The sequence below is a fragment of the Coturnix japonica genome, chromosome 5, assembly GCF_001577835.2.
Source record: "Coturnix japonica isolate 7356 chromosome 5, Coturnix japonica 2.1, whole genome shotgun sequence".
In the NCBI taxonomy this organism is placed as follows: Eukaryota; Metazoa; Chordata; class Aves; order Galliformes; family Phasianidae; genus Coturnix; species Coturnix japonica.
The window spans coordinates 9,227,557-9,246,944 of record NC_029520.1 but is presented as its reverse complement, the minus strand read 5'-3'; the positions used below and the strand labels follow the sequence as shown (position 1 = coordinate 9,246,944).

The following is a 19,388-nucleotide window of genomic DNA, read 5'->3' as shown; positions in this document are numbered from 1 at the left end:
GGACAGAAACTCAGACCCACTGCTCCAGTAATTTCTCTACCATGGTCTACAAAGAGACCTCAGCGTTGTTTTATGAAAAATGAAACACTGCTGTTGTGTTGTGATGGGGTTTTTTTTGTTTGTTTTAAGAGAGTGTTTATGAAATGTTTTTGAATTGTTATTGCTCTATGTGGGGCAATTGTGTTTTGCTGCAAAGCAGCAGGATAACATGTATAATCCAGAGAGGCCCAGGGTTCACTGGTAACTCGCTGCACAGTTGGATGTAGCAAGCACCTACACAGCTCCCTGCTCCTGCACCACAGACAGCGGCAGAAACCAAAGGTGGGTCAGCCAATATATGCGTATAGGTAGCAGTACAGAAACATACCTCACTCCTGAATCTTTCTACAGGAAAGCTACAGAAAGCAGGAATTTTACTACTGCAACCCCATTTCAGGTTTTTAGCTCTCATGGAAGCAAAAGGGCTTCTGCAGTCACTAAGTCAGCATTGTACCAAACCCACTGCATTAGCATCATACCTCTATAAGCACAAGGAAATAAAGGAAAGAAACATATCCCCCCAAAGAAATCACATCCTTATTAACCAAAAGAATCCATCCTTAACTATGAAGTTTCCAAGGTACTTGGCTAAATAATTAGATGAAGCTTTGTGTGATGAGAGATTTCTTTGATGGGCCAGCCTCATCACTGCAATACCAGCTCCAGGTTTCCACTGGAGCACGCTGAGATAAGCAGACATGGTAGCAGAATGCTACTGAGATGCCAGCTCTCCTCCAAGCAGCCAGTGGCTGTAATCAGTGCATTTTTATTGCCTTTATAATCTCTGACTCTTAAAAAGCTTCCCAAGACAAATGAATGAGAAAAAGCCTCACAGACCGTGTGCAAGACTTGTATTACTGCAGCTATCTGGGAGGGGGAAAAGGACAGAGAGATGGAGTGGTAGAAACAAGCACTCCGCTCTCAGTCTCTACTCCAGTATCTCATCAGTGAGGCTGTTCTGCTCTCAGTGAGCTGTAGCCACAGGCTTGTTTAGCATTAAACAGGTGGTTTCCATCACTCATTTGCACATATGGATAAAGTTCTGCACAATACAAACTTTATAGAGGAAGTACAACTTCTTAATTCTTCTGCCAATGAAGACTGCAAGCCTAAGATAATGTGTTGGAGATTTTTGCTAGCTATGGCTGGCTGGGAGCTGAATAAGAACGAAGCTAGTTAAACTGACAAACAATGAGGCCAAGCATTGATTTTCCAATTGATTTCACTAAATAGTTGTCCACACAAACCATAGTGTGGAAATTCCTGAACTGGTTTAAAATTGACTTATAATGATTTAGCTTATGTTGGCTCTGTATTGACTCATGTTTTAACCACATTAAGGGAAGGGAAAAAAAAAAAAAAAAAAGTTGTGTTCTTGTGTTGGAACACAGCAACATGCATTGTGACACGTCCTAGCAAGAGCAAGGTTGTCTGACATACGCTTGTATCAACAAATATCTACAAATCTGGTAGAGACAAGATGTAAGTATCCTCTTGTATACTTGTGTAATGACAAGAGATCCAGACTACATTTCAAAGAAGATAACCAGCAACCACAGTGCCAGTTGTAGGGAGTTCAAGCAAGGGCTCAGCATGGGAACAGCACCTCAACCACTCAACCATGGGTGGCACAAAGGCACGGGTCCTTTGGCAACACATCCAAATTTCATGACCATAATGGAGAATCAGAAGAGGGTTGCACATCAGTGTAAGTCTGCTTAAGTAGAACTCCACCTTCAAAGGAAATCAGGGCATTTCTGCTGTTGGAATGTTTGCATTCCTGGAGGGAAGGTTTAAAAGCAAGTGCTTGTAGATCAGTGCAAGTGTATAAACTAATAGACATGCTTTATGCTGACTATCATACTGAAAGAAAATTACAGCCACATGCCCTTTGACAGCAGTAAAACCACTTAAAACTTAGCTCTTGACACAGTCTTAACTGTTAGAGGTTGCTCATTTCTTTTTTACTTTGGAATACCCTCTATACAGATGTATTTGCCTTTGTAATTGCAGATATGAAATTAAAATCTTCTTCTGCTTCCCTGGACAATCAAGATTTTCCTCTCTGCACAGTTTATAGCAGCTCACTCTTTGATTTTTTTTTAATAACTTGTGTTGTGTTTGGTGCTTTGGGGAGCGCCTATGACAGAAAGCACTTTATTACTTCTCTGTTTGAGTTTGCTGCAGAGAACTCACCAGCTCCCATCACAGAAAGGATGGATCTAGGCAGCAATTTAATCAAGCAATGATTGAAAAATTAAAGGTGGTGGTGATTAATATGGATTTAGGACTTTTGTCTGAATGGGTTTTTTAGCTGGAGAACACAGCATGGTTCTTTGCTATTTTTTTTTTTTTCCTCTCCCTGAAAGATTGAGGGAGACACAAAGGAAACCTCTTTATTCATATCATTTCTCTCCTCTTGATATTCAAAGAAAAGCCAGGGGGAGAATGAGGTTATAGACAGCGTGTGTTATTATCCTTAGGTAAATATCTATGTATAATCTCAGCAATCACAAGCTCACCTCTGTGTATAAGCAAAGATTGAGAGCATGGAGCCTGGCTTGGACCAGTGCCAGGAGGGAAATCCTGCCCAAGATGTGAACAAAAATTGAGACTGAACCATCAGCCAAGCTGAGGAAGAAATAAACCCTTCTCAGGCAACTGGAGCATATGCTAAATACACAGAGTAAGGATGTTTTATGATTCATAGTGGAGTTGAGATCCTTAAAAGGTGGTAAGCATCAGTGATGAATAACCCTCTAGTCAACAGAATGAAATGAACCTGAAGAATCTGTTCCATCTCTCTTCCATCAGAGGAAAAGAAATTTCTATCAGCATCTTTAAGAACATATTCCTTGTAGCAATTTGGGGGTGCAGCCACCGTTCCCTTGCACTTTCTGAAGGAATTTGAAGTACCTGGTTTGAATCAGATCCCAAATCAAGTCTCTGTACGGTAGAACACCAACATCAGTCAAACTACCCCTAGTTATGGAGTCTCCACAACTCTTGTTAAACCTTTATGTATTGCTCCCATATACAAGTTAATGATGCGAATTCAAAAGTCAAGCTGGTCAAAGTTGTTATGTTTAACTCAGTACAAACATGCACGCACTTACTTTCACTTAAACTGCTTATTAAGTTCTAGATTATCTTAGAATCCAGGATAACTCAGGAGATGAACACTATGAAAAATTTACTTCTGCTTTACTGTGACTACCTTAATAACAGTAGAAGTCTTAACCAAGCTGACACAAGGTACATGTTATGCTGGCCTCAATTTCTTTCCCAGTAAGGAGTGGGTTCCCGCCTTGGCATCTTTGAAAAAACATCACACCTACCTCATCTTCCACAAAGGACTGAAAATTAAAAGAAAACAACAAAAACATAAGCAAACAAAGAAGGTTATTTGCAGATTACAAACACCTTGCCTGAATAAGGATTACCCAAGCCTTCATTTCAGGTAATAGACTTATTTTTCCCCTCTTCCTTTTTATTTAAGCTCGGCCAGAGTATGTGATTCACATCTTCCCCAGATGTTTCTCATACTTGCACATGGAACAGATTTTCATAAACACTTGCTTGAGCAGAGATCTAAAGCCCATATTCATAGCACTTGGATTAGTAAGAAGTTAACAACAAAACATCTCTGGAAATGAGGATGTTTGTGTGCAGCTTCAGATATTTTTGCTAACACTTATACAAATGCCTGGTTCCCAAAGGACTCCTATAATTTATGTATGGGGTATCTGAGAGAAAGTGAGAGTGCTGGAAGGCAGATACCCAGTAATTCAATCCAATACCTCCCTGGGCATATACTTAATTGTATTATAAAGGAGTTCTGCAAAAAATGGAAACAATTGAAGCGCAATATGTATTTTACTGCTCACAGTTTAGAGGAGTGGTTTATATTTTACCCCACACATGTCCACAGCAGTAAACAGAAAATAGAACAAATTGGTGAATCCTGATTAAAATCACAGCAGTGATACACTGCTGTGTCACATGTGTACCAGGGATATTTTATAGCCAGAATCAAGTCTTTGCCAGTCCACTGTCTAGAGAGTTCTAATTTGATCTGTGTTGTTTAACCATTTCACAGTAACCAAACCAACATTTTTTAACCTCGAGGAAAGCTTCACATGAATTCACAGCATGAATTCTGCTGGAATCCAGACAAGGACAAAGACCTTTCTTTAAGAGTGCCAGGCTTCCTCCTTTCTTATGCTTCTGAGCATCCTCTGCGAGCCTGAAGTAAAACAAGACCCATTTGTGCTGCTTGTGGCTGAGGTTAGTAAGATGTAAGACTCTAATACACAGCCTCATCACATCCAGGATTCTGAGACAGACTGGGAAGAGGGGGCCCAGCCAATCACAGCCACCCTCTTAACAACCTACATACAGTAGAGCAGTAAAGAATGAGAAATTGTAGCAACATGCAATATTTGTGTTGAGTCCTTTAGGCCAAGGAAATATTTGTTTCTTAGTACAACAGGCTTTTGAAAATGCTGGACTGAATTTCTTTGAAGCTCAGACTCTCCATCTGTAAACTGAACACGAAAACACCACCATGGAGTAGCAACATATGACTTCCTCGCTTGTACAGTGCTTTTTAAAGTGAGAATAAACAATGCTTTAAGATAAATGTATATTATCTTGATATACAGATGCTTCATAGCGATGCAGCCCACTTCCATCACCTATGACTTTGAACCTTTTCTTGAGTGACCAGAACCTAGAAACTTAAAGAAAGCAATGGGAGAAGCAGATCTCGTTGAAAGAGAAGCACAACTACAAGCTAACCAGGTTCCTACCACCATCCCTACAAAGAAATAGCTGTCTGACAAATGCATGGTAGCACCCCCAGCAGCAAGAACAGAAGCTGATTTCTTTTTGCAGCTGATTTATGAAGGCACGGAGAACTTCTGGGCACTGCATTTCCTGGCGAGCCACTAGAGCCAGTGCCCTACATCTGACAGGCAGGAACTCTGCCAGCCAGTGGTCACACACAGGGACAGACCTCATATTAAAGAGCCGCAGTTTGATTTTTCTGTGGTCAACCTTTACCCTCAACGAGATTTTCTCCTTCGACCACTGCTTCCTCTTTCTAAACCACCTTTGCTTTGCAGGACAGTGCCTGACAGGATGCACTGGTGTCAGCTGTCCCATCCCATTACATGGCAGGGTTTAACGTGCACACACTGGGTGCTGTCAACCCGATGGAGTCAGCGCGACTCTGCCAAGCAGCTCACAGGGCTGACGTCTCCTCCCACCTTCTCTGCCCATCTCCACACTTAGCTCAAGGCAAGCCCTGCATCCCCCGCTGCCAACTGACATATCTCAACCCCAGGGGCCCAAAGGAGTAACTGCACTCCTTTCCTCAGCCTCGCAGCCTGCACTGCTGCTTCTCTGTTTCACGGCAAACCTGTGATGTAAATTGTTGCTATCTGCCTCTCCCCCTCATATAACCGGCACTGCTGATACCAGGCTGCTGTGCTTCATGCATAATTCATCAAGTTCATAACATGCAAAGATCTCTTCTGCAGCTCCTTTCTCTACATTGAAGTTACCTCTGGTAAAAAGCATCTGTCCAGCCCCTTGGCGTGGCAAGAGGAAGACTGAATTTACAGGGTCTGTTGCCTTCTTTAGTTTACCATAAAAACCAAAGCATCAGCAGTGTTCCCAGCTGAGAAGAGCCCAGTCCAGCATGACACACAGCCACAGAAGGTCACAAGGATGCAAGACTCAACTCTGCCATCAGAAATGTAGCTGTGGCCGCAATGCCTTGCGCTCATCATAGATTCTTTTTAACAGATTTAAAAGCACTAAGCCTGAAACCCTCTGCTGTCCAGACACACAAGGCAAAGGACAGAGCAGGGTATTCCTAACAACATTCTTTGCCTATCCAGAGGTTCCAATGGACTAGTATTTTCACACTGTTAGTGTACGGTAGTGCTGTGCACATAAGAACCGCCAGGAGCTCTTAACGATCCCAGCCTCTAGAAGAGTCCTAGGTTATTTTTTGGGAACGCATACAGCCAACTCACTGCAACCACACACATTCTTCTTACCCCCTTCAACTGTAGGAGCCTTCTCTCTGCCACACCATCCTCCAGAAGCCCTAAATGTTCTGTCCCTCTCAGTAACAGCTGACAATTTGGTGTCATTAAGAAAGGAGGCTGATGAGGGTCATTCAGGCTCACACCTGAATGTAATATTGATGGACTCACTGCTGCCAGCTGAAGGCAACAAGCAGAGCTCTCCAAAGCAAAGGCAATTTCTCAGTTTCTGCCTACTGTTACACAGTCCTTTTCACTTTTTCCCTGCAGCAAATAACTATAAGAAATGTTCACAAAACAACAGGGGAAGGAGGAAAAAAAGAAGGCACCAACATAAAAAATAACTTGACATCTATTTCTACAGTAATGAAACAATTACTAACTAATCAGAGCTAAACAAACCAAGCAGGACACAGACACGAAAGCATTTTCTAATAAAGCTCCCTGCTCACTGAGGTGGCAAAAAGATGTATGATTACTTCCCTTTTGCAGGGCAAAAGGAAGCCTACAGAAAGCTCAAGTTTGCAGGTTTGTAGAGCTTTGCTCTCAGCCAAATGCATGGGGTCCAGACCATAATTACAATTTATTCTTATACCCAGAAGTGGGCCAAATGCAAGAGCTTCCTGCTTTCCCCCCTTTGCACCAACAGAAGAAATCTGTCTGGGAGAAAGCACAAAGGAGCATAAGAGCCAACCTCTCTCCAGTAGAGAGCTGAGAAGCAGAGAGGCTCCAGCTGTGCTGCAGATTTAATGAGCTTTAAGGGGACACAGCTGCCCCAGGCAGGGCAGAGCAGGAGGCAGCACTGCTCAGCCATGTCCCAGCCCTGCAATCTTTGCTCACAGCACGCTGCTACCAAGAAGGAAACTCAGAAGACTACACTTAACAAGAGATTTCAAGAGCATCAGTGCTCATGAAGTGTTTAGATGTGGTACTAAGGGATGCCAGTTAGCAGGGAAATATTAGTGGTAGGTAGACTGTTGGACTAGGTGATCTTAGAGATCTTCTCCAACCTTAATGATTCCATGAATGCGAGTCTCACTACAAGACAGAAGACACAAAGCGCTCACCGTGCCCCCTGTAACTAAATCTGTTACAGTACATCTCCCCTCAAACTGTGCAGCTACACAGTACAGCAAAACTTTCAATGGACACAACACATAAGCCTCGTATACACTGCTACAGCACTTGAAGCAGGCTAACACCACCAGCTTTACAGAAGTCAAAGGTATCCAGTGGAAATATTTCCTACCATTCCACCATAAGGCACAAAGGGTTGGAGTACTTAGTCTTAGAGACATCTAAGCATTACATAAGGGTATCTTTCTGCCTGGCTGCAGCTGTCTCTTACTTTTCCAAATGTAAAATCCCACACCATCTAAACCACTGCTAGGTTTTTCCCCTTTCTGATGCTCCTTTGACTCCCAGGCTGCTTCTCCCCTCTGCAGGCAACAGAAAGCCAAGTGTCTCCCAGCCTTCAGCACAACTGTATCCAAAGCATCAATGCCTCCAACCATCCCCCAAAATTTCACAAAATATTTTTGTGGCCATTATTCCCTTTCTTACCTTTCCCGTCCTCAAGCTACAGCTCCAAATCCTGCACATCCAGCTTTCTTCTGACTCTCACCTCCCCCTTGGTAGCTGGCAGCCTCTAGTTCTCATCAGTTAACTGCTTGCAGCTGGGGGAGTTAGCCAGGCTCAGCCTTAACCATTTCTGATACTCCAGAAGGCTGCTCAACAAACTCAGCTCCAAAAAAGGCCACCTGGAGTTGGTTAGTCTTACACAGAATGGAAAGTGTTCAGAAGCTTTTGCTGTCCTTTCACAGTCATAACCCATCTCCAAACAAACATAGAATGACATTGTTTAGGCTGACAAAAGATCAGACCATTGCATCTGTTGCAGCAATGTGGGCCCAGCTGCATGAAGCTGTGCTGGATGCAGGAATGGTCAGACAGGAAGCAAATGCCTCTTTGCACCTAGGGGGCTGTGCTCAGTGAGCAAGCAGGAAAGTTGATTTCTTCTTTTGCACCAGTCATCCTTCACCAATAGGGCAGGGATGCCATCCAAGAAGGTCTACATGAGAGAACATGTATTGCTTTACAGGCAGAGTGTTGAAGCCTGGGACTGGCTTGGAGCTCAGAACTTACAAGCGGGAGGGGGACCAACTTTTTACATGGTCTGATAGTGACAGAACAAGGGGAAATGGCTTTAAACTACAAGAAGGGAGATCTGGGTTAGATGTTATGAAGAAATCTTTTACTCAAGGGGGGGTGATACACTGGTACAGGCTGCCCAGGGGAGCTGTGGATGCCCCTTCCCTGGAAGCATTCAAGGCCAGGTTGAAAGGGGCAGCCCTGCTCATGGTGGAGGAGCTGGAACTAGATGATCTTGACTGTCCCCTCCCCAACCTAAGCCATTCTTTGATGTGACAGGGCAGCAGGCTGAGCATATGGTTCCCAGAACATATTTAAGAACAGCTACTGCCCAGAAGGAGGAAGGTGATTTAAGCCGGAATGAGAGATCTGTGATGCCACCAAGTGAGTTTGTGCCCCATGGAGGCAGAGTTCATTTCAGGCAGTTATCTCCTGCTTCCTACCAACTGCTACTCTCACCAATGATGGCTGCACTCCATCCTAATAAAGACAGTGAAAGTGAGCTGGACGCTGGAGTGATTCCAGGAATAAATTTCCACCTCCACAAAGGCAGGAACAATCTAGTGAAGAAGGGCATTGCACAGCACATATGGCATGCCAGGAGGGGTGAGCTAGAGCCAATCTACTTTGTCACCTATGGAGGAAAAAGGAAAAAGGGGAAGAAAAAGGAACAGACAGCTTGCTAGGAAGACACAAGACAGTGATCCACATTGCCTAGGATAATCTGTGGGGTGGCACAGTCATGACACAAGCAGCATCTTTGTTTTTCCTCTTTCTCCTAAAACAAACAGTTAATTTTGGACAGCAAGAAGTTATCTCTTTCATAAGCCCGACCAGTTGCTTCAGGCATAGACCAAAATAGGAACATTAGTCTGACATAATGTTTCTATTGCTAATAGCTGCTAAATTATACTTGCTGCTGCTGTATTCCAATCAGAATTCATAAAGTCAGATCTCTATAGCTCTCTTTCTCCCAGCAGGCTTTAAGAAAGTTATCCCACCATGAGCCACGTGAGCATTTGTCTCCATTTGAGCATATTTGCACAGGTGAAAACAAAAGGCGATGGGTATCTCTGCAGCTAGTAGATGTGTGAGAGAAGATGTATTAACATACTTCACAGAAAACTGGCTCATATCCTCTTCCACCGTATGCGATCTTCGTAATGCCAAGATAGCAGCGAGCACGCAGCAGTGATACCAGGAAACAGAGATCCTGCTGTGCCTGGTCAGCAGCAGGGAGCTGTAGGCAGCCACAGGGTCCGGAATCGGCACTCACCTTGGATGGCAGCTTGCTTCCCCAGCTGCACGCACCATGGGGCATCTCACTCACATTGGCTTTTCTGAGCCAGCCTGTGCTTCACATGGCCAGTCTTCAGGATTTTATTCTCACCGTGATTCTCTTCTGATGAGATGCAGCTCTCGTTTCTGCAGCCCAACAATCACGTGGGAAACAAGGCCCCGGATCTGATCTTTATTTCAAAGCTAACCTGTTCTGAAAAAGGGGCCTTACCAGGTGCTACTGCTTTATTTCACTGTTTTCCTTTTGCATTTCCAGGCTTACATAAAGATGTCCCACAGGAATGTGGAATCAAGCTTTCTGTTTCTAAACCCTGGCATTTAAAACCCTGTGCTTCCTAATTCACATGTCTTTTTTCTCATCTCCCCTATTGTAAGTTCTGTTCTTTAAAAAAGCCAACCTGTTCAAAGAAAAAGAATACATTTAGCTGGATCACACCCAGGTCTGTGAGGAAAGCACTAAGCCCTAAGGAAGAACAGCTTGCTCATTTTTTTTGCCACATGGAAGTCACCTTAAATATGCTGGACCTGTGCAGATTCCTGCTAAATGTCTCTATAAAACCAAAAATCATTTGTCTTTAAAATGACTGGAAGCGATCATGAAACATAAATCCTCTCCCTTCCTCCCTCACCCCACAAACTTCATATATTATATAAACACAGGGATATTAAAATTATACATAATTTTTAAAGTAAGTGGTATCTGCCTTTGAGAAATTGGGCAGGTAAATTATAGCCTCGGAGACTACGGAAAAGATATGGGGACCATTAGATATATGGTGCTATGAACATCAAAGCAGAATAAATTAAAGCTGAGGTAATTTTAAAAATTGGATACTCTCCAGTTCTCCAGCAAGAAAGTCAAACGGAACAAGGGCACTGGAACAGAGCGTCCCAGTGGGAACTGACTGAAAGCAGAGGAGGCTTGGACACAGAATCTGCATTTAGTTTAGTATTTTGTTGGTACTTCAGCTGTCCACCTGCCTTGGCTTTCTGCCTCCTCAAATTAAAACAGCACAACTTCACAACCTGAGCTCCCCGCCATGCTTCTAGGGACCTACTACAAACACTGACACTTGCTCATTTTCATGCTTTGAGTTGCAGTCCACATGCTTGGAGGAGCTACGGAGCATGGGGTCAAGGACGTTTTGCTCTTGTCAGTGTAAGGATCTTACCCCTTTACCTTGCCCTTTAGTATCGCCATGTGGCAAAAGGCAAGGACAGAGAGAATTATTAACTTACATTTAATGTGCAAAAGGATTCAAAGCCTTCCCTTTCTAAGTTCACAGAAAAGACCAAAGGGCTCTTAAATTAAAAAGGCAGTCTGTGCTAGAATATAAAATAGAGTATTTAGCTTTTTAATTAAAGAGAAAACTCAAAGAAGCCCATTGGAGAGAGAAATTGAAACTGGTGAAAACCAATTTTTCCTTCATCTGATCTTCTGCAAGCAGGTCCTTGCCCCCAAGCTTCACTCCTGCCATCAGACCCTTTCTGTAGAAAACAGTGTCTTGTCCTTAAGGACTTTTCTCCGTCCTCCAAGTAGCTTCTGTCAGTGGCTCTCTGACAGCCCCTTCCCCTTCAACACCACTGTCCCAGGGAAGGGGCAAGTTCCTCTCATGCTGTAGGGCTGTCTCTGACCCACCCATTTCAGGCAGAAGAACACAACCAAAATACGTTAGAGGCCAAACACACAGTCTGTCTGTCTGCCACCAAGCTGTTATTCTGTGAAATTACTGTAAACTCTTGACTGTCCTTCCCAACAACTGTCAAAAACTCTGCTGTGCAGCAGACAACATTCGGGGTGGTTTGTTCTATTTTTTTCCTGCAAATAGAAATACAGTGAAAATCCAAATAAATGTGACCCATGGGATCTGAATTCACTGTCATCTGATGCCTTCATTTTTAATGATTTGATGTGGCTTCAGACAGATTCAATCCCCAGCGAGCATTGCTTGGACCCCACTGCCATGACCTTCCCCTCTGGTCTAAAAGTTCTGCAATTTATGGTCGTAATGGATTGGTGCTGCTGGAAACCAACACAGAAACTTGTAACTAATACCTGCAGTGAGAAAAGTGAAGGCTTTTCTGCACAAATGCTGCTGTTGCTGCAGCTTGGTTGAGCTTTCCATCCACTTGGCACCTTTGAAGCAGGAAAGCAGGAGTCAGAACAGAAGCACTAAGAGAAATAGGTGAGGATGCTTAAATCATGGCAGTACCTTAACTCTGCAGTGCCAGAGGTGGGGGAAGGAGAACTGTCTGACACTCCAGTGGGCTCAGTGATACAAGGAAAACATAATGCCTGAATAGGTGACTTTAGGTACAGTATTTTCTCAGTAGTAGACTGGGTCATAAGGCTCTGAGTAGGTCAGCACATATAATACAAAAAACTTTTCTCCCACACACAAATTCAGTGAAGCTTGTAATGGATTCCATATGTCCCAGTAAACCTCAAAAACAACCTTGGTCCTCCTAGGCAATTCCTCTTCAAAACTAGTACTCTCACATGCAAACAATTGCCTGCATGCTGCAATGAGAGCATATGCTGCTGCTTGCAACATTAAACATTGTTCAAAGGAATAATGCTCATGCTATTAACACAACTGCACACACACTGTGAAAATCCTTATGCCCTCTCCTAGAGCCAAGCAGAGCACAGAGCTGTTATTCCCTTCTATGAAGCGACCTGTCAAACAGCACCACTCTAATGCTACCTCCCCATTTGCCAACCACATCCAAAGAACACTCTGCAAAAAGATTCCCTGACTCCTAGCAAGACTTATTTTGTCATATCTGTGGCTGAGAGATGCAGATGTCAACATTGCCCTGAAATTTATCTCCTGTGCTTTGCTTCAGAGGAAGGAGTCTCTTTTTTGGACAGAATTCTCAGCCTGACAGCAGCAGCTATTACTACATTACACGGGTTAAATTACAACTTGAGCTACACAAAGCAATTACATTTCAATTAGTATTGTTTACTATCAGCCTATTTCTAACTTATTCACAAACATTAGTTAATAAAAAAAAGGGCATAAAAAACAACAACACTTAAAACAAGCAATATTTTAAACTGAGAAAGACTGCTACCAGCAAGGAGACTTCAGACAGTCAGCTACTTCTTTTTGCTCTCAGTCTTTTTTTTCTATCCTCCTCAGTTCTGCAATAATGAGGCTTAGAGTCAGTTGGCATGAACTGCTCTTTGAGGTCTTATCTGCTTTTGAGATGGATATTAACAGTGAGGATATTATGAATATTATTCAGCATTGAGGAAAAGGAGCTGCGTGTTTTTTGAATCTTCAGAAGTATGTGGAAAAATAAAAGTGCATTTGCTTCACCAACAGGTCAAGTTAAAAACAGTCTGAGAGCAGTTCTCCCCGCATCTACACAATTCTTTTCTTGTACAAGCACAGAAAATAATGCCCTTCTTGTTCCCACTAGGAAAAGAACAAAGAAAAGGACTAATGATAGTAATTTTAAAAAATGAGAGTTTGCTCATTCAGTCAAAATTAATAAGCAAGCTCCATATGAACAGGAACATTAATGACAAGGGTCTTTGTACAAACATTCTGCCTCTAATAGAAACAGACTTGATTTGATAAGTGCTGCTTCAAAAGAAGGGGCGGCCAGAGGTCAGCCAAGCACACTCCTGAGCGAACTAGAAATGGTCTGGATAAAAGAGATTAAAGTCTGCCCTTAAAGCAATAAAAAGAAATAAGAATCCAGCACTGTGCATCTCAATTCAATCCAAGCACAGTGCTGAAGAACCTCATCTCGGGCACAGGATATTTTTAAAGAAAAATCTCCAAGATGATTTTGAATTATTTAAAAGGATGTTACTTCTGATTTTTCAGCCTGGTTACAATAGCAATGGCTCCAATGACCAGAAACTTCAAAACTAATTTATTTTGCTAATAACCCCATCTCTTTCAATGTGACATATTGGGCCCGGTACGCATCTCTACTACATTATTGATTTTGGCAGCAAAGTTCAGGGAGTAATTTAAGTTTCTGTAAAGTACCACAAGGGAGGAGGAGGAGGAAAACAAAAAGAAGCACGCTTCACTTTTTTTACTCTTCTTCCAAAACAGGATTTGAAACTTGCCTACCTGCTTTGTTTTCCATTCTTGTTGCTGTTGACTCTGGGTCTACAAGGATCTGGTAATATGTTAATGAATGAGCAGCACACAATTGCACACACAGAACTGGAGCTGAGAGGCAGGGTGGAGAGATAAAACACCTCTCTGCTGGATGCTTTCAAAAATACAATATTGTGGCAGCAAGGAAAAGTTCAATAAAATGCAACAGAATATTACTGCAGACTTTCCGAGTAAAGATATTCCGACACAAATTCAAATCTGCTAATTCCACGCGCTGCCAATCCAAGTCTCTAGGATCTGTTAGGAGTTGTTTGTGCTTGTGGCTATGTGAGAAGTTCCCAAACTACAATATGCAAACAAGAATGGGGTGGGCTGTTCTTTTCTCCTGAGAAGCCAGGATACTGCCTGAATAACGAGCCATCTGTGTCTGTACACAGCCTGACATGGAGTCAAAAGCTATTTGCAGCCACTGCTGCTGTCACAGCCACATGGCACCCCATAATCTCTGCTTTTGGTTGCTCAGCAAGCATAGTTTGCAAAACCCCAGGCCATACTCTTAATACAGCAGATTGCAACAGGAGGATATCAAAGATTATGAAAGGGTACTGCAGCAGCAGTTCCTGAGCTCTGAAAGGCAGAATGAGGTGCTAGGGGAAGTCTGGTTATGCCGACCAGTAGAGTGGTAGAATGGAGAAAGCTACTGCATGCCAATATATATCCAACCAAAATCAAGTCTGGTGAGAAAGAAAAAGGAGAGCGTTGTGGTGAGGCACAGAATAGGTCTGAATAGCAAGATCCTCAAATTTGCAGATGAAGCAGCTGACTGTCCTGGTGCTCTGCAAGATGTCTTCCTTCCTTCTCTGGCATTAGGACAGGGAGGCCACAGCTGTGTCAGACAGCATGTCAGCATCCTCTGGAAACCAAATCCTGACTCTCACTCAACCACGATTAACCAGTTTAGTATTTAGCAATGGTTACACTTTGCAGCGAGTTCACAAGATGATTTTTCATGAGATGTGATAGAAAAGAACTAGGCAGAGCTAATTAAAGAAAAAAATTTAAAGAGTGTTTTATATCCTCTTGTTTTGCTGGCAAGGAGAATATGATGAGATCAAGAGAAAAGACTGCACTCATCACAACACAAACCAAGTGTTTTATAGTATAATGTCCCAGAATATGCAATTCCCTCCCCCCCACAGTTGCAGTCACACTGAGAACATGCAGCCTCGGCATCTGAAAAACTGCTCTGTCCTACAGTGCAAATTCTATAGCTGCAGGAAAAACAAAACTGAAAAATAAAACCCCCCTTTCTTCTCTTTCCCATCAGGACTGCTGTGAAAAGGTCTCCAAGAGCATATACTTATCATACAACTGAATGTATAATGTCAAATAACAACCTCTCCAGTGGTGAGTTATTTATATGTAAAGTTGCCACAGTAAAGCACCACATTACTTCTGCTCTATTTAAGTGCTCACTGACTAATGCAGAGGTGTGTGCATCAGAAAAGAAATACCTGAAAGCAGCAGAACTGAGGGAAGCTGAGTTCGTTTCAAGACTTGGTGTTTTGAGAAGAACCCTTGCCTTGGCTGAAGTATGGCCTCGGTGAATGAGGTCAGCTTCGTGATGGCAGAAACAAATGCTGTGCAAATAAATGGTGCTGCCACAAGACCTTGTTTAATTTGGTGACTCATGTTTACGAGGGACATTTGGTACATATGAACATAGTCAATCAGTCTGTAGAAGAAAAGAGGCATTATAGGATGAAAACTCAAGAGCACTTTCATACAGCTTGGTCATGTATTTTGAGAACATAACATTCAAATTGGAAACCTCCTCTCCAAGCAATGCCTGTTACCACTGGTAAAGGGGAATGTATTCACTATCTTTTAAATAAAAATATTTTTTTCTATCCTGATTTTTTTTTTGCTCTGTTGTCATTACAATGTGAAAGCGCAACAGCTTCCATATTGTACAGCTGCCCACTGATATCTGAATCCATTATAGGGAAAAGAGAATGGATGTCAAAATACAGTGAGTACAGTAACCTTAATTTGAGGCTCCTACAGAACTACTAGGCATACCCTGAGCCTAGTATGAGATAACACCAGGTGGGAGAGCTTTATAAAAGGTGGCTTTAACAGGAACAAACTACACAGAAATACTGCTTATTATAAAATCTTCATTTTTGCTTCTGTTAAAGGAATACTGCCTCATCTCATAACACAGCTCCAGCAAACAGAAACTGCCAACAAAGAATCTCCCTTTTTTAAAAGATTGCTTCCCAGCAAGCTTTTCTGATGGGTGTCCTTGAAACCCTGCAGAGGGAAACAAGGGCAGCATTAAAACCATCAATTGGCAGCTTGCTGTTGGTTGCACAATCTCTCTACACGCCAGCTCCCGTTTTGTTTTCTTCTTCCCCTCACAATGATCTCATTCAGTGTTGCTATCTCAGAGCCCATAGTACGGAACCATAGTTCCAAGGTTTTTCCTCCCACCCATGACAAAAAGAGGTGTTTTTTAATTGAGATAAACTTAGATGCTTAATCCAGCTTAATTCCTCTGCACTTGGGTGTGAAAGCAAGTCCGCAGGTCTGTGTCAAAAGATTATGAAACTTTGTTTCAGTCTGAACCAAAGTCTAGGATTCAAAGGCTCCAGAAATCTGAATCTAATATCATCTGTTCTCTAATTTGCATCCCATGAGATCTGCTACTGTAGAGTAAGAATGATACAGAAGTTAAGGTCAGGCCTTACTGCCTCCAGGTATTTATCAGGAAATGCTTTTGCTCCTTTAAGGATGTTTGTCTACTTGATTTTACACTGAGCTTTCCAAAAACCTCAAATCTCTACAAGTCTGTAAGCAATAACTCGCCAAGCCAAAACACTGCAAAAAAAAAAATAAATAAATAAATAAATAAATAAATAAAAATTGTGAAATGACACATTTGTTTGCTTTTTACCTGTCTAGTTACAGCCTCCTTCACAAACAAGCCAGTCACCTCTACAGTGTTCAATCTCACCTTTACTTGAGATACGTTAGTCTTCACTGCGTTCTTCTGAGGCCTTCAAGGCATGTAGATGTGAAAGAAAATGGGGAACCCACAGCATTGCCTGTGTGTGGTTTTCAGTTTAGAAAACCACAAGGCAAGCAGCTAAGGCCTGCTCCTGACTGCCACTTCACCCCACCTCCCCCTCACATCAGCCTGCCTTTCCACATGGCTCCCTCCCAGCACTGCGATGCTTCACCTGGGCTGCATTTTGCTTTGCCAGTGACTGCTTATTCCCAACTAGAAAAATAGAAGCAGACCCATCATTAGCTCCCTCGGGGGTGCTACCGGATGGATTCTGTATCACACCCCAACTCAATCCAACGGAGCCCTGGATATAAAACATAGTAAACAGTTGCTATAAAAATAATAGTGCTACCAACTGCTTAATACTCCTTACATCATAAATACAGAATCAAAGGATTGACGTTTTGTAGTCATACACAAATTGAAGTGTCTGGCAGATTTAGAAGCATCTCTAAAAGAGATCCATCCTATGCTCCTCTGTGCAACATAAATTAAAGTGTGCAACACAAAAATCCCTGGTTTAGCATGCAATCAAGCTTGTCCAAACCCTACATCTCTGAGTCTTTGCACAAACATTATGAGGCAGAGAGACAGGTCTGGGGTGCTGGAATTACAGGATTTGTTTTAGTGCTTGCCACATACATTGTAAATGAGTGACTATGACATTTCTTGATTATTTTTGTGCTGTTAAACATAAATGACAATGATTATAGTGACCTTCTTTGTTAAGCTGCCTGCAGTACAAAGATGAAAAACAGACATTAAAACAAAGCATTTCTATCATTGGTATTATCAGCATGTTAAACATTCACAGAATCAGAGAATAAGAGAGTGCTCACACAAAAGAAAAGCAAATACTATTCAACCAATATAACAACCAAAAATAGAAAAAAAACCAATTTTGGTTCAACACATTCCGAAATACTGGATGAAGCATCTTTCATATTTAAAAGCAATCCAAAAAGTATATTCCAGTATGAAAAAATAATCATTCTCCAGGACATCTGAACGTTATTTTGCACTGTGCTCCAACAAAACATCATTAAAGCCTCCTATAAAATATCAGCAAGCCTTTAATTATTTTTCTTTTACTGGATTGACATCTATGAGTTGGCCCACATTCATTCTGGCTAAGTGCAAGAATTAAAATGCAAGTGCCTCTGGAAGCTCATGATTCGTATTCAGCCACTGGGATCAAAGTCAAATGTCTGAGTTGCCTTAAGGATGAGGAGAGCATACCAGCTCTGCAGGACAGCTATAGAAGCAGCTCTCAGGACCAGCACTGGATCCATTTCCTATGCTTCCAACTGTTGAAGAGGCAATGCTAAACCAGAAATGGTGCTCCTGAGGTATGTTCTGAATACATGGCAGTCTACGTGGTATATCATAAAAGTTTTATCAACTCATCCTAGAAATGACATATACAACTTGGCATGGATGTACAAATTTAGCCAGTATAACTGTTGCTAATAAAATCTTTCTATGCTGTATCATCAGATATTTCCTCTTCCTCTACTTTTATAGAGATAAAGCAATATGATGAATAGGTAGATATAGACATTAGACCAGGATGAACATTTACATGTATGGCAAATAACAAGACATAAAGCTGCCCAGCTCTGACTGACAGTAAGCTAGGAAGGTTTACAGATGACCACAGCCAACAAATCTGTGATTAGCACATGGGACTATTGCCTGCTGTGCAGTCAGCATGTCCTCACTGAGCCAGCCTGTGGCTTAGAGGCATTTTGACATGGCACAACCCACATTAGGGATGGACAGTACTGTTGACACAAAGCACTGCCCCTTGTAATATGTGGGCCAGGGAGCTCTGCTTGCCTCCAAGGAGAGCCTGAAACAGTGGATGCTGGTTTGCATCCTGTTGTCTCAGCCTGGTGCTTTATGAGCACAGCTGGCTAATGACCATGTTGTATTATGTATAAAGCCATTCACTGTGATATGTTCATGTTGTTAATATGCTGTAGAGTATTGTCACTCTGCTTAAGGGGCAACTTTGGGAAATATTAATGCTGGATGGTACAAAAACAAGGGCAATTCCAGTCCAGACGGTAACAAGAATCCACCAAGTGGCCAAACATTTCCATCTGCTCAGCAAACAAAGAGACTTTGATTCCTCAACTCATGCCTTCTGCTGGGAGCTGCTGCCACAGCTAGTAGGGATATACTGTGTTTGTAGCAGCCTGCGAGCAGCCTCTGCACTCCTTTATCTCTCAGCCCACGCATGGGGTTTTGGGGCTGTTTTGCCTGGCCCTGCCCCTTGGACTCGCCCTTAGCAGCTTCCCCAAGGATGCTGGAGACAACGAGCTCTCTGTTGCACCAAGAGAAAACACAGAATCACAGAATGACCCAGGTTGGAAGGGACCTCAAGGATCACAAAGTTCCAACCCCCCTGCCTGGCAGTGCCACCAAAATTCCACATTTACATTGTGGAAATCCACGGTCTAATGAGGTGAACCGGTCTCTAAAAGCTTGGTGCTGATTTCAATACTCTCCTCTTGAACCACCCCATTACACATGCTTCTTGAAAGCATAAAACAGCCAAATAATGTACTTTTTACTTCAGTCTGTACAGTACAGTTCAATTATTTCTAATGTACTTTCACCCTAAAAGGCCCTTCTCTGCTGAGTATACATCAGAACACGATGTATCTTCTCACT

At 42.5% G+C, this 19,388-nt stretch overlaps 1 protein-coding gene across 11 annotated transcripts in view; it reads right to left on the bottom strand.

Annotated features, from left to right (window-relative positions):
- The window catches only part of TSPAN4 (tetraspanin 4), a 379,559-nt gene that overhangs the window by 85,634 nt on the left and 274,537 nt on the right, over nt 1-19,388 (bottom strand). The window contains exon 1 of one of the 11 annotated variants that reach the window (XM_015863763.2): nt 7,659-7,712. The exons of the other annotated variants lie outside the window; for them this stretch is intronic. Coding sequence (XP_015719249.1) covers nt 7,659-7,697 — 39 coding nt within the window. The 5' untranslated portion in view covers nt 7,698-7,712. Of the gene's footprint in view, nt 1-7,658; nt 7,713-19,388 lie in introns of those variants that run through there. 11 annotated transcript variants of the gene reach the window in all.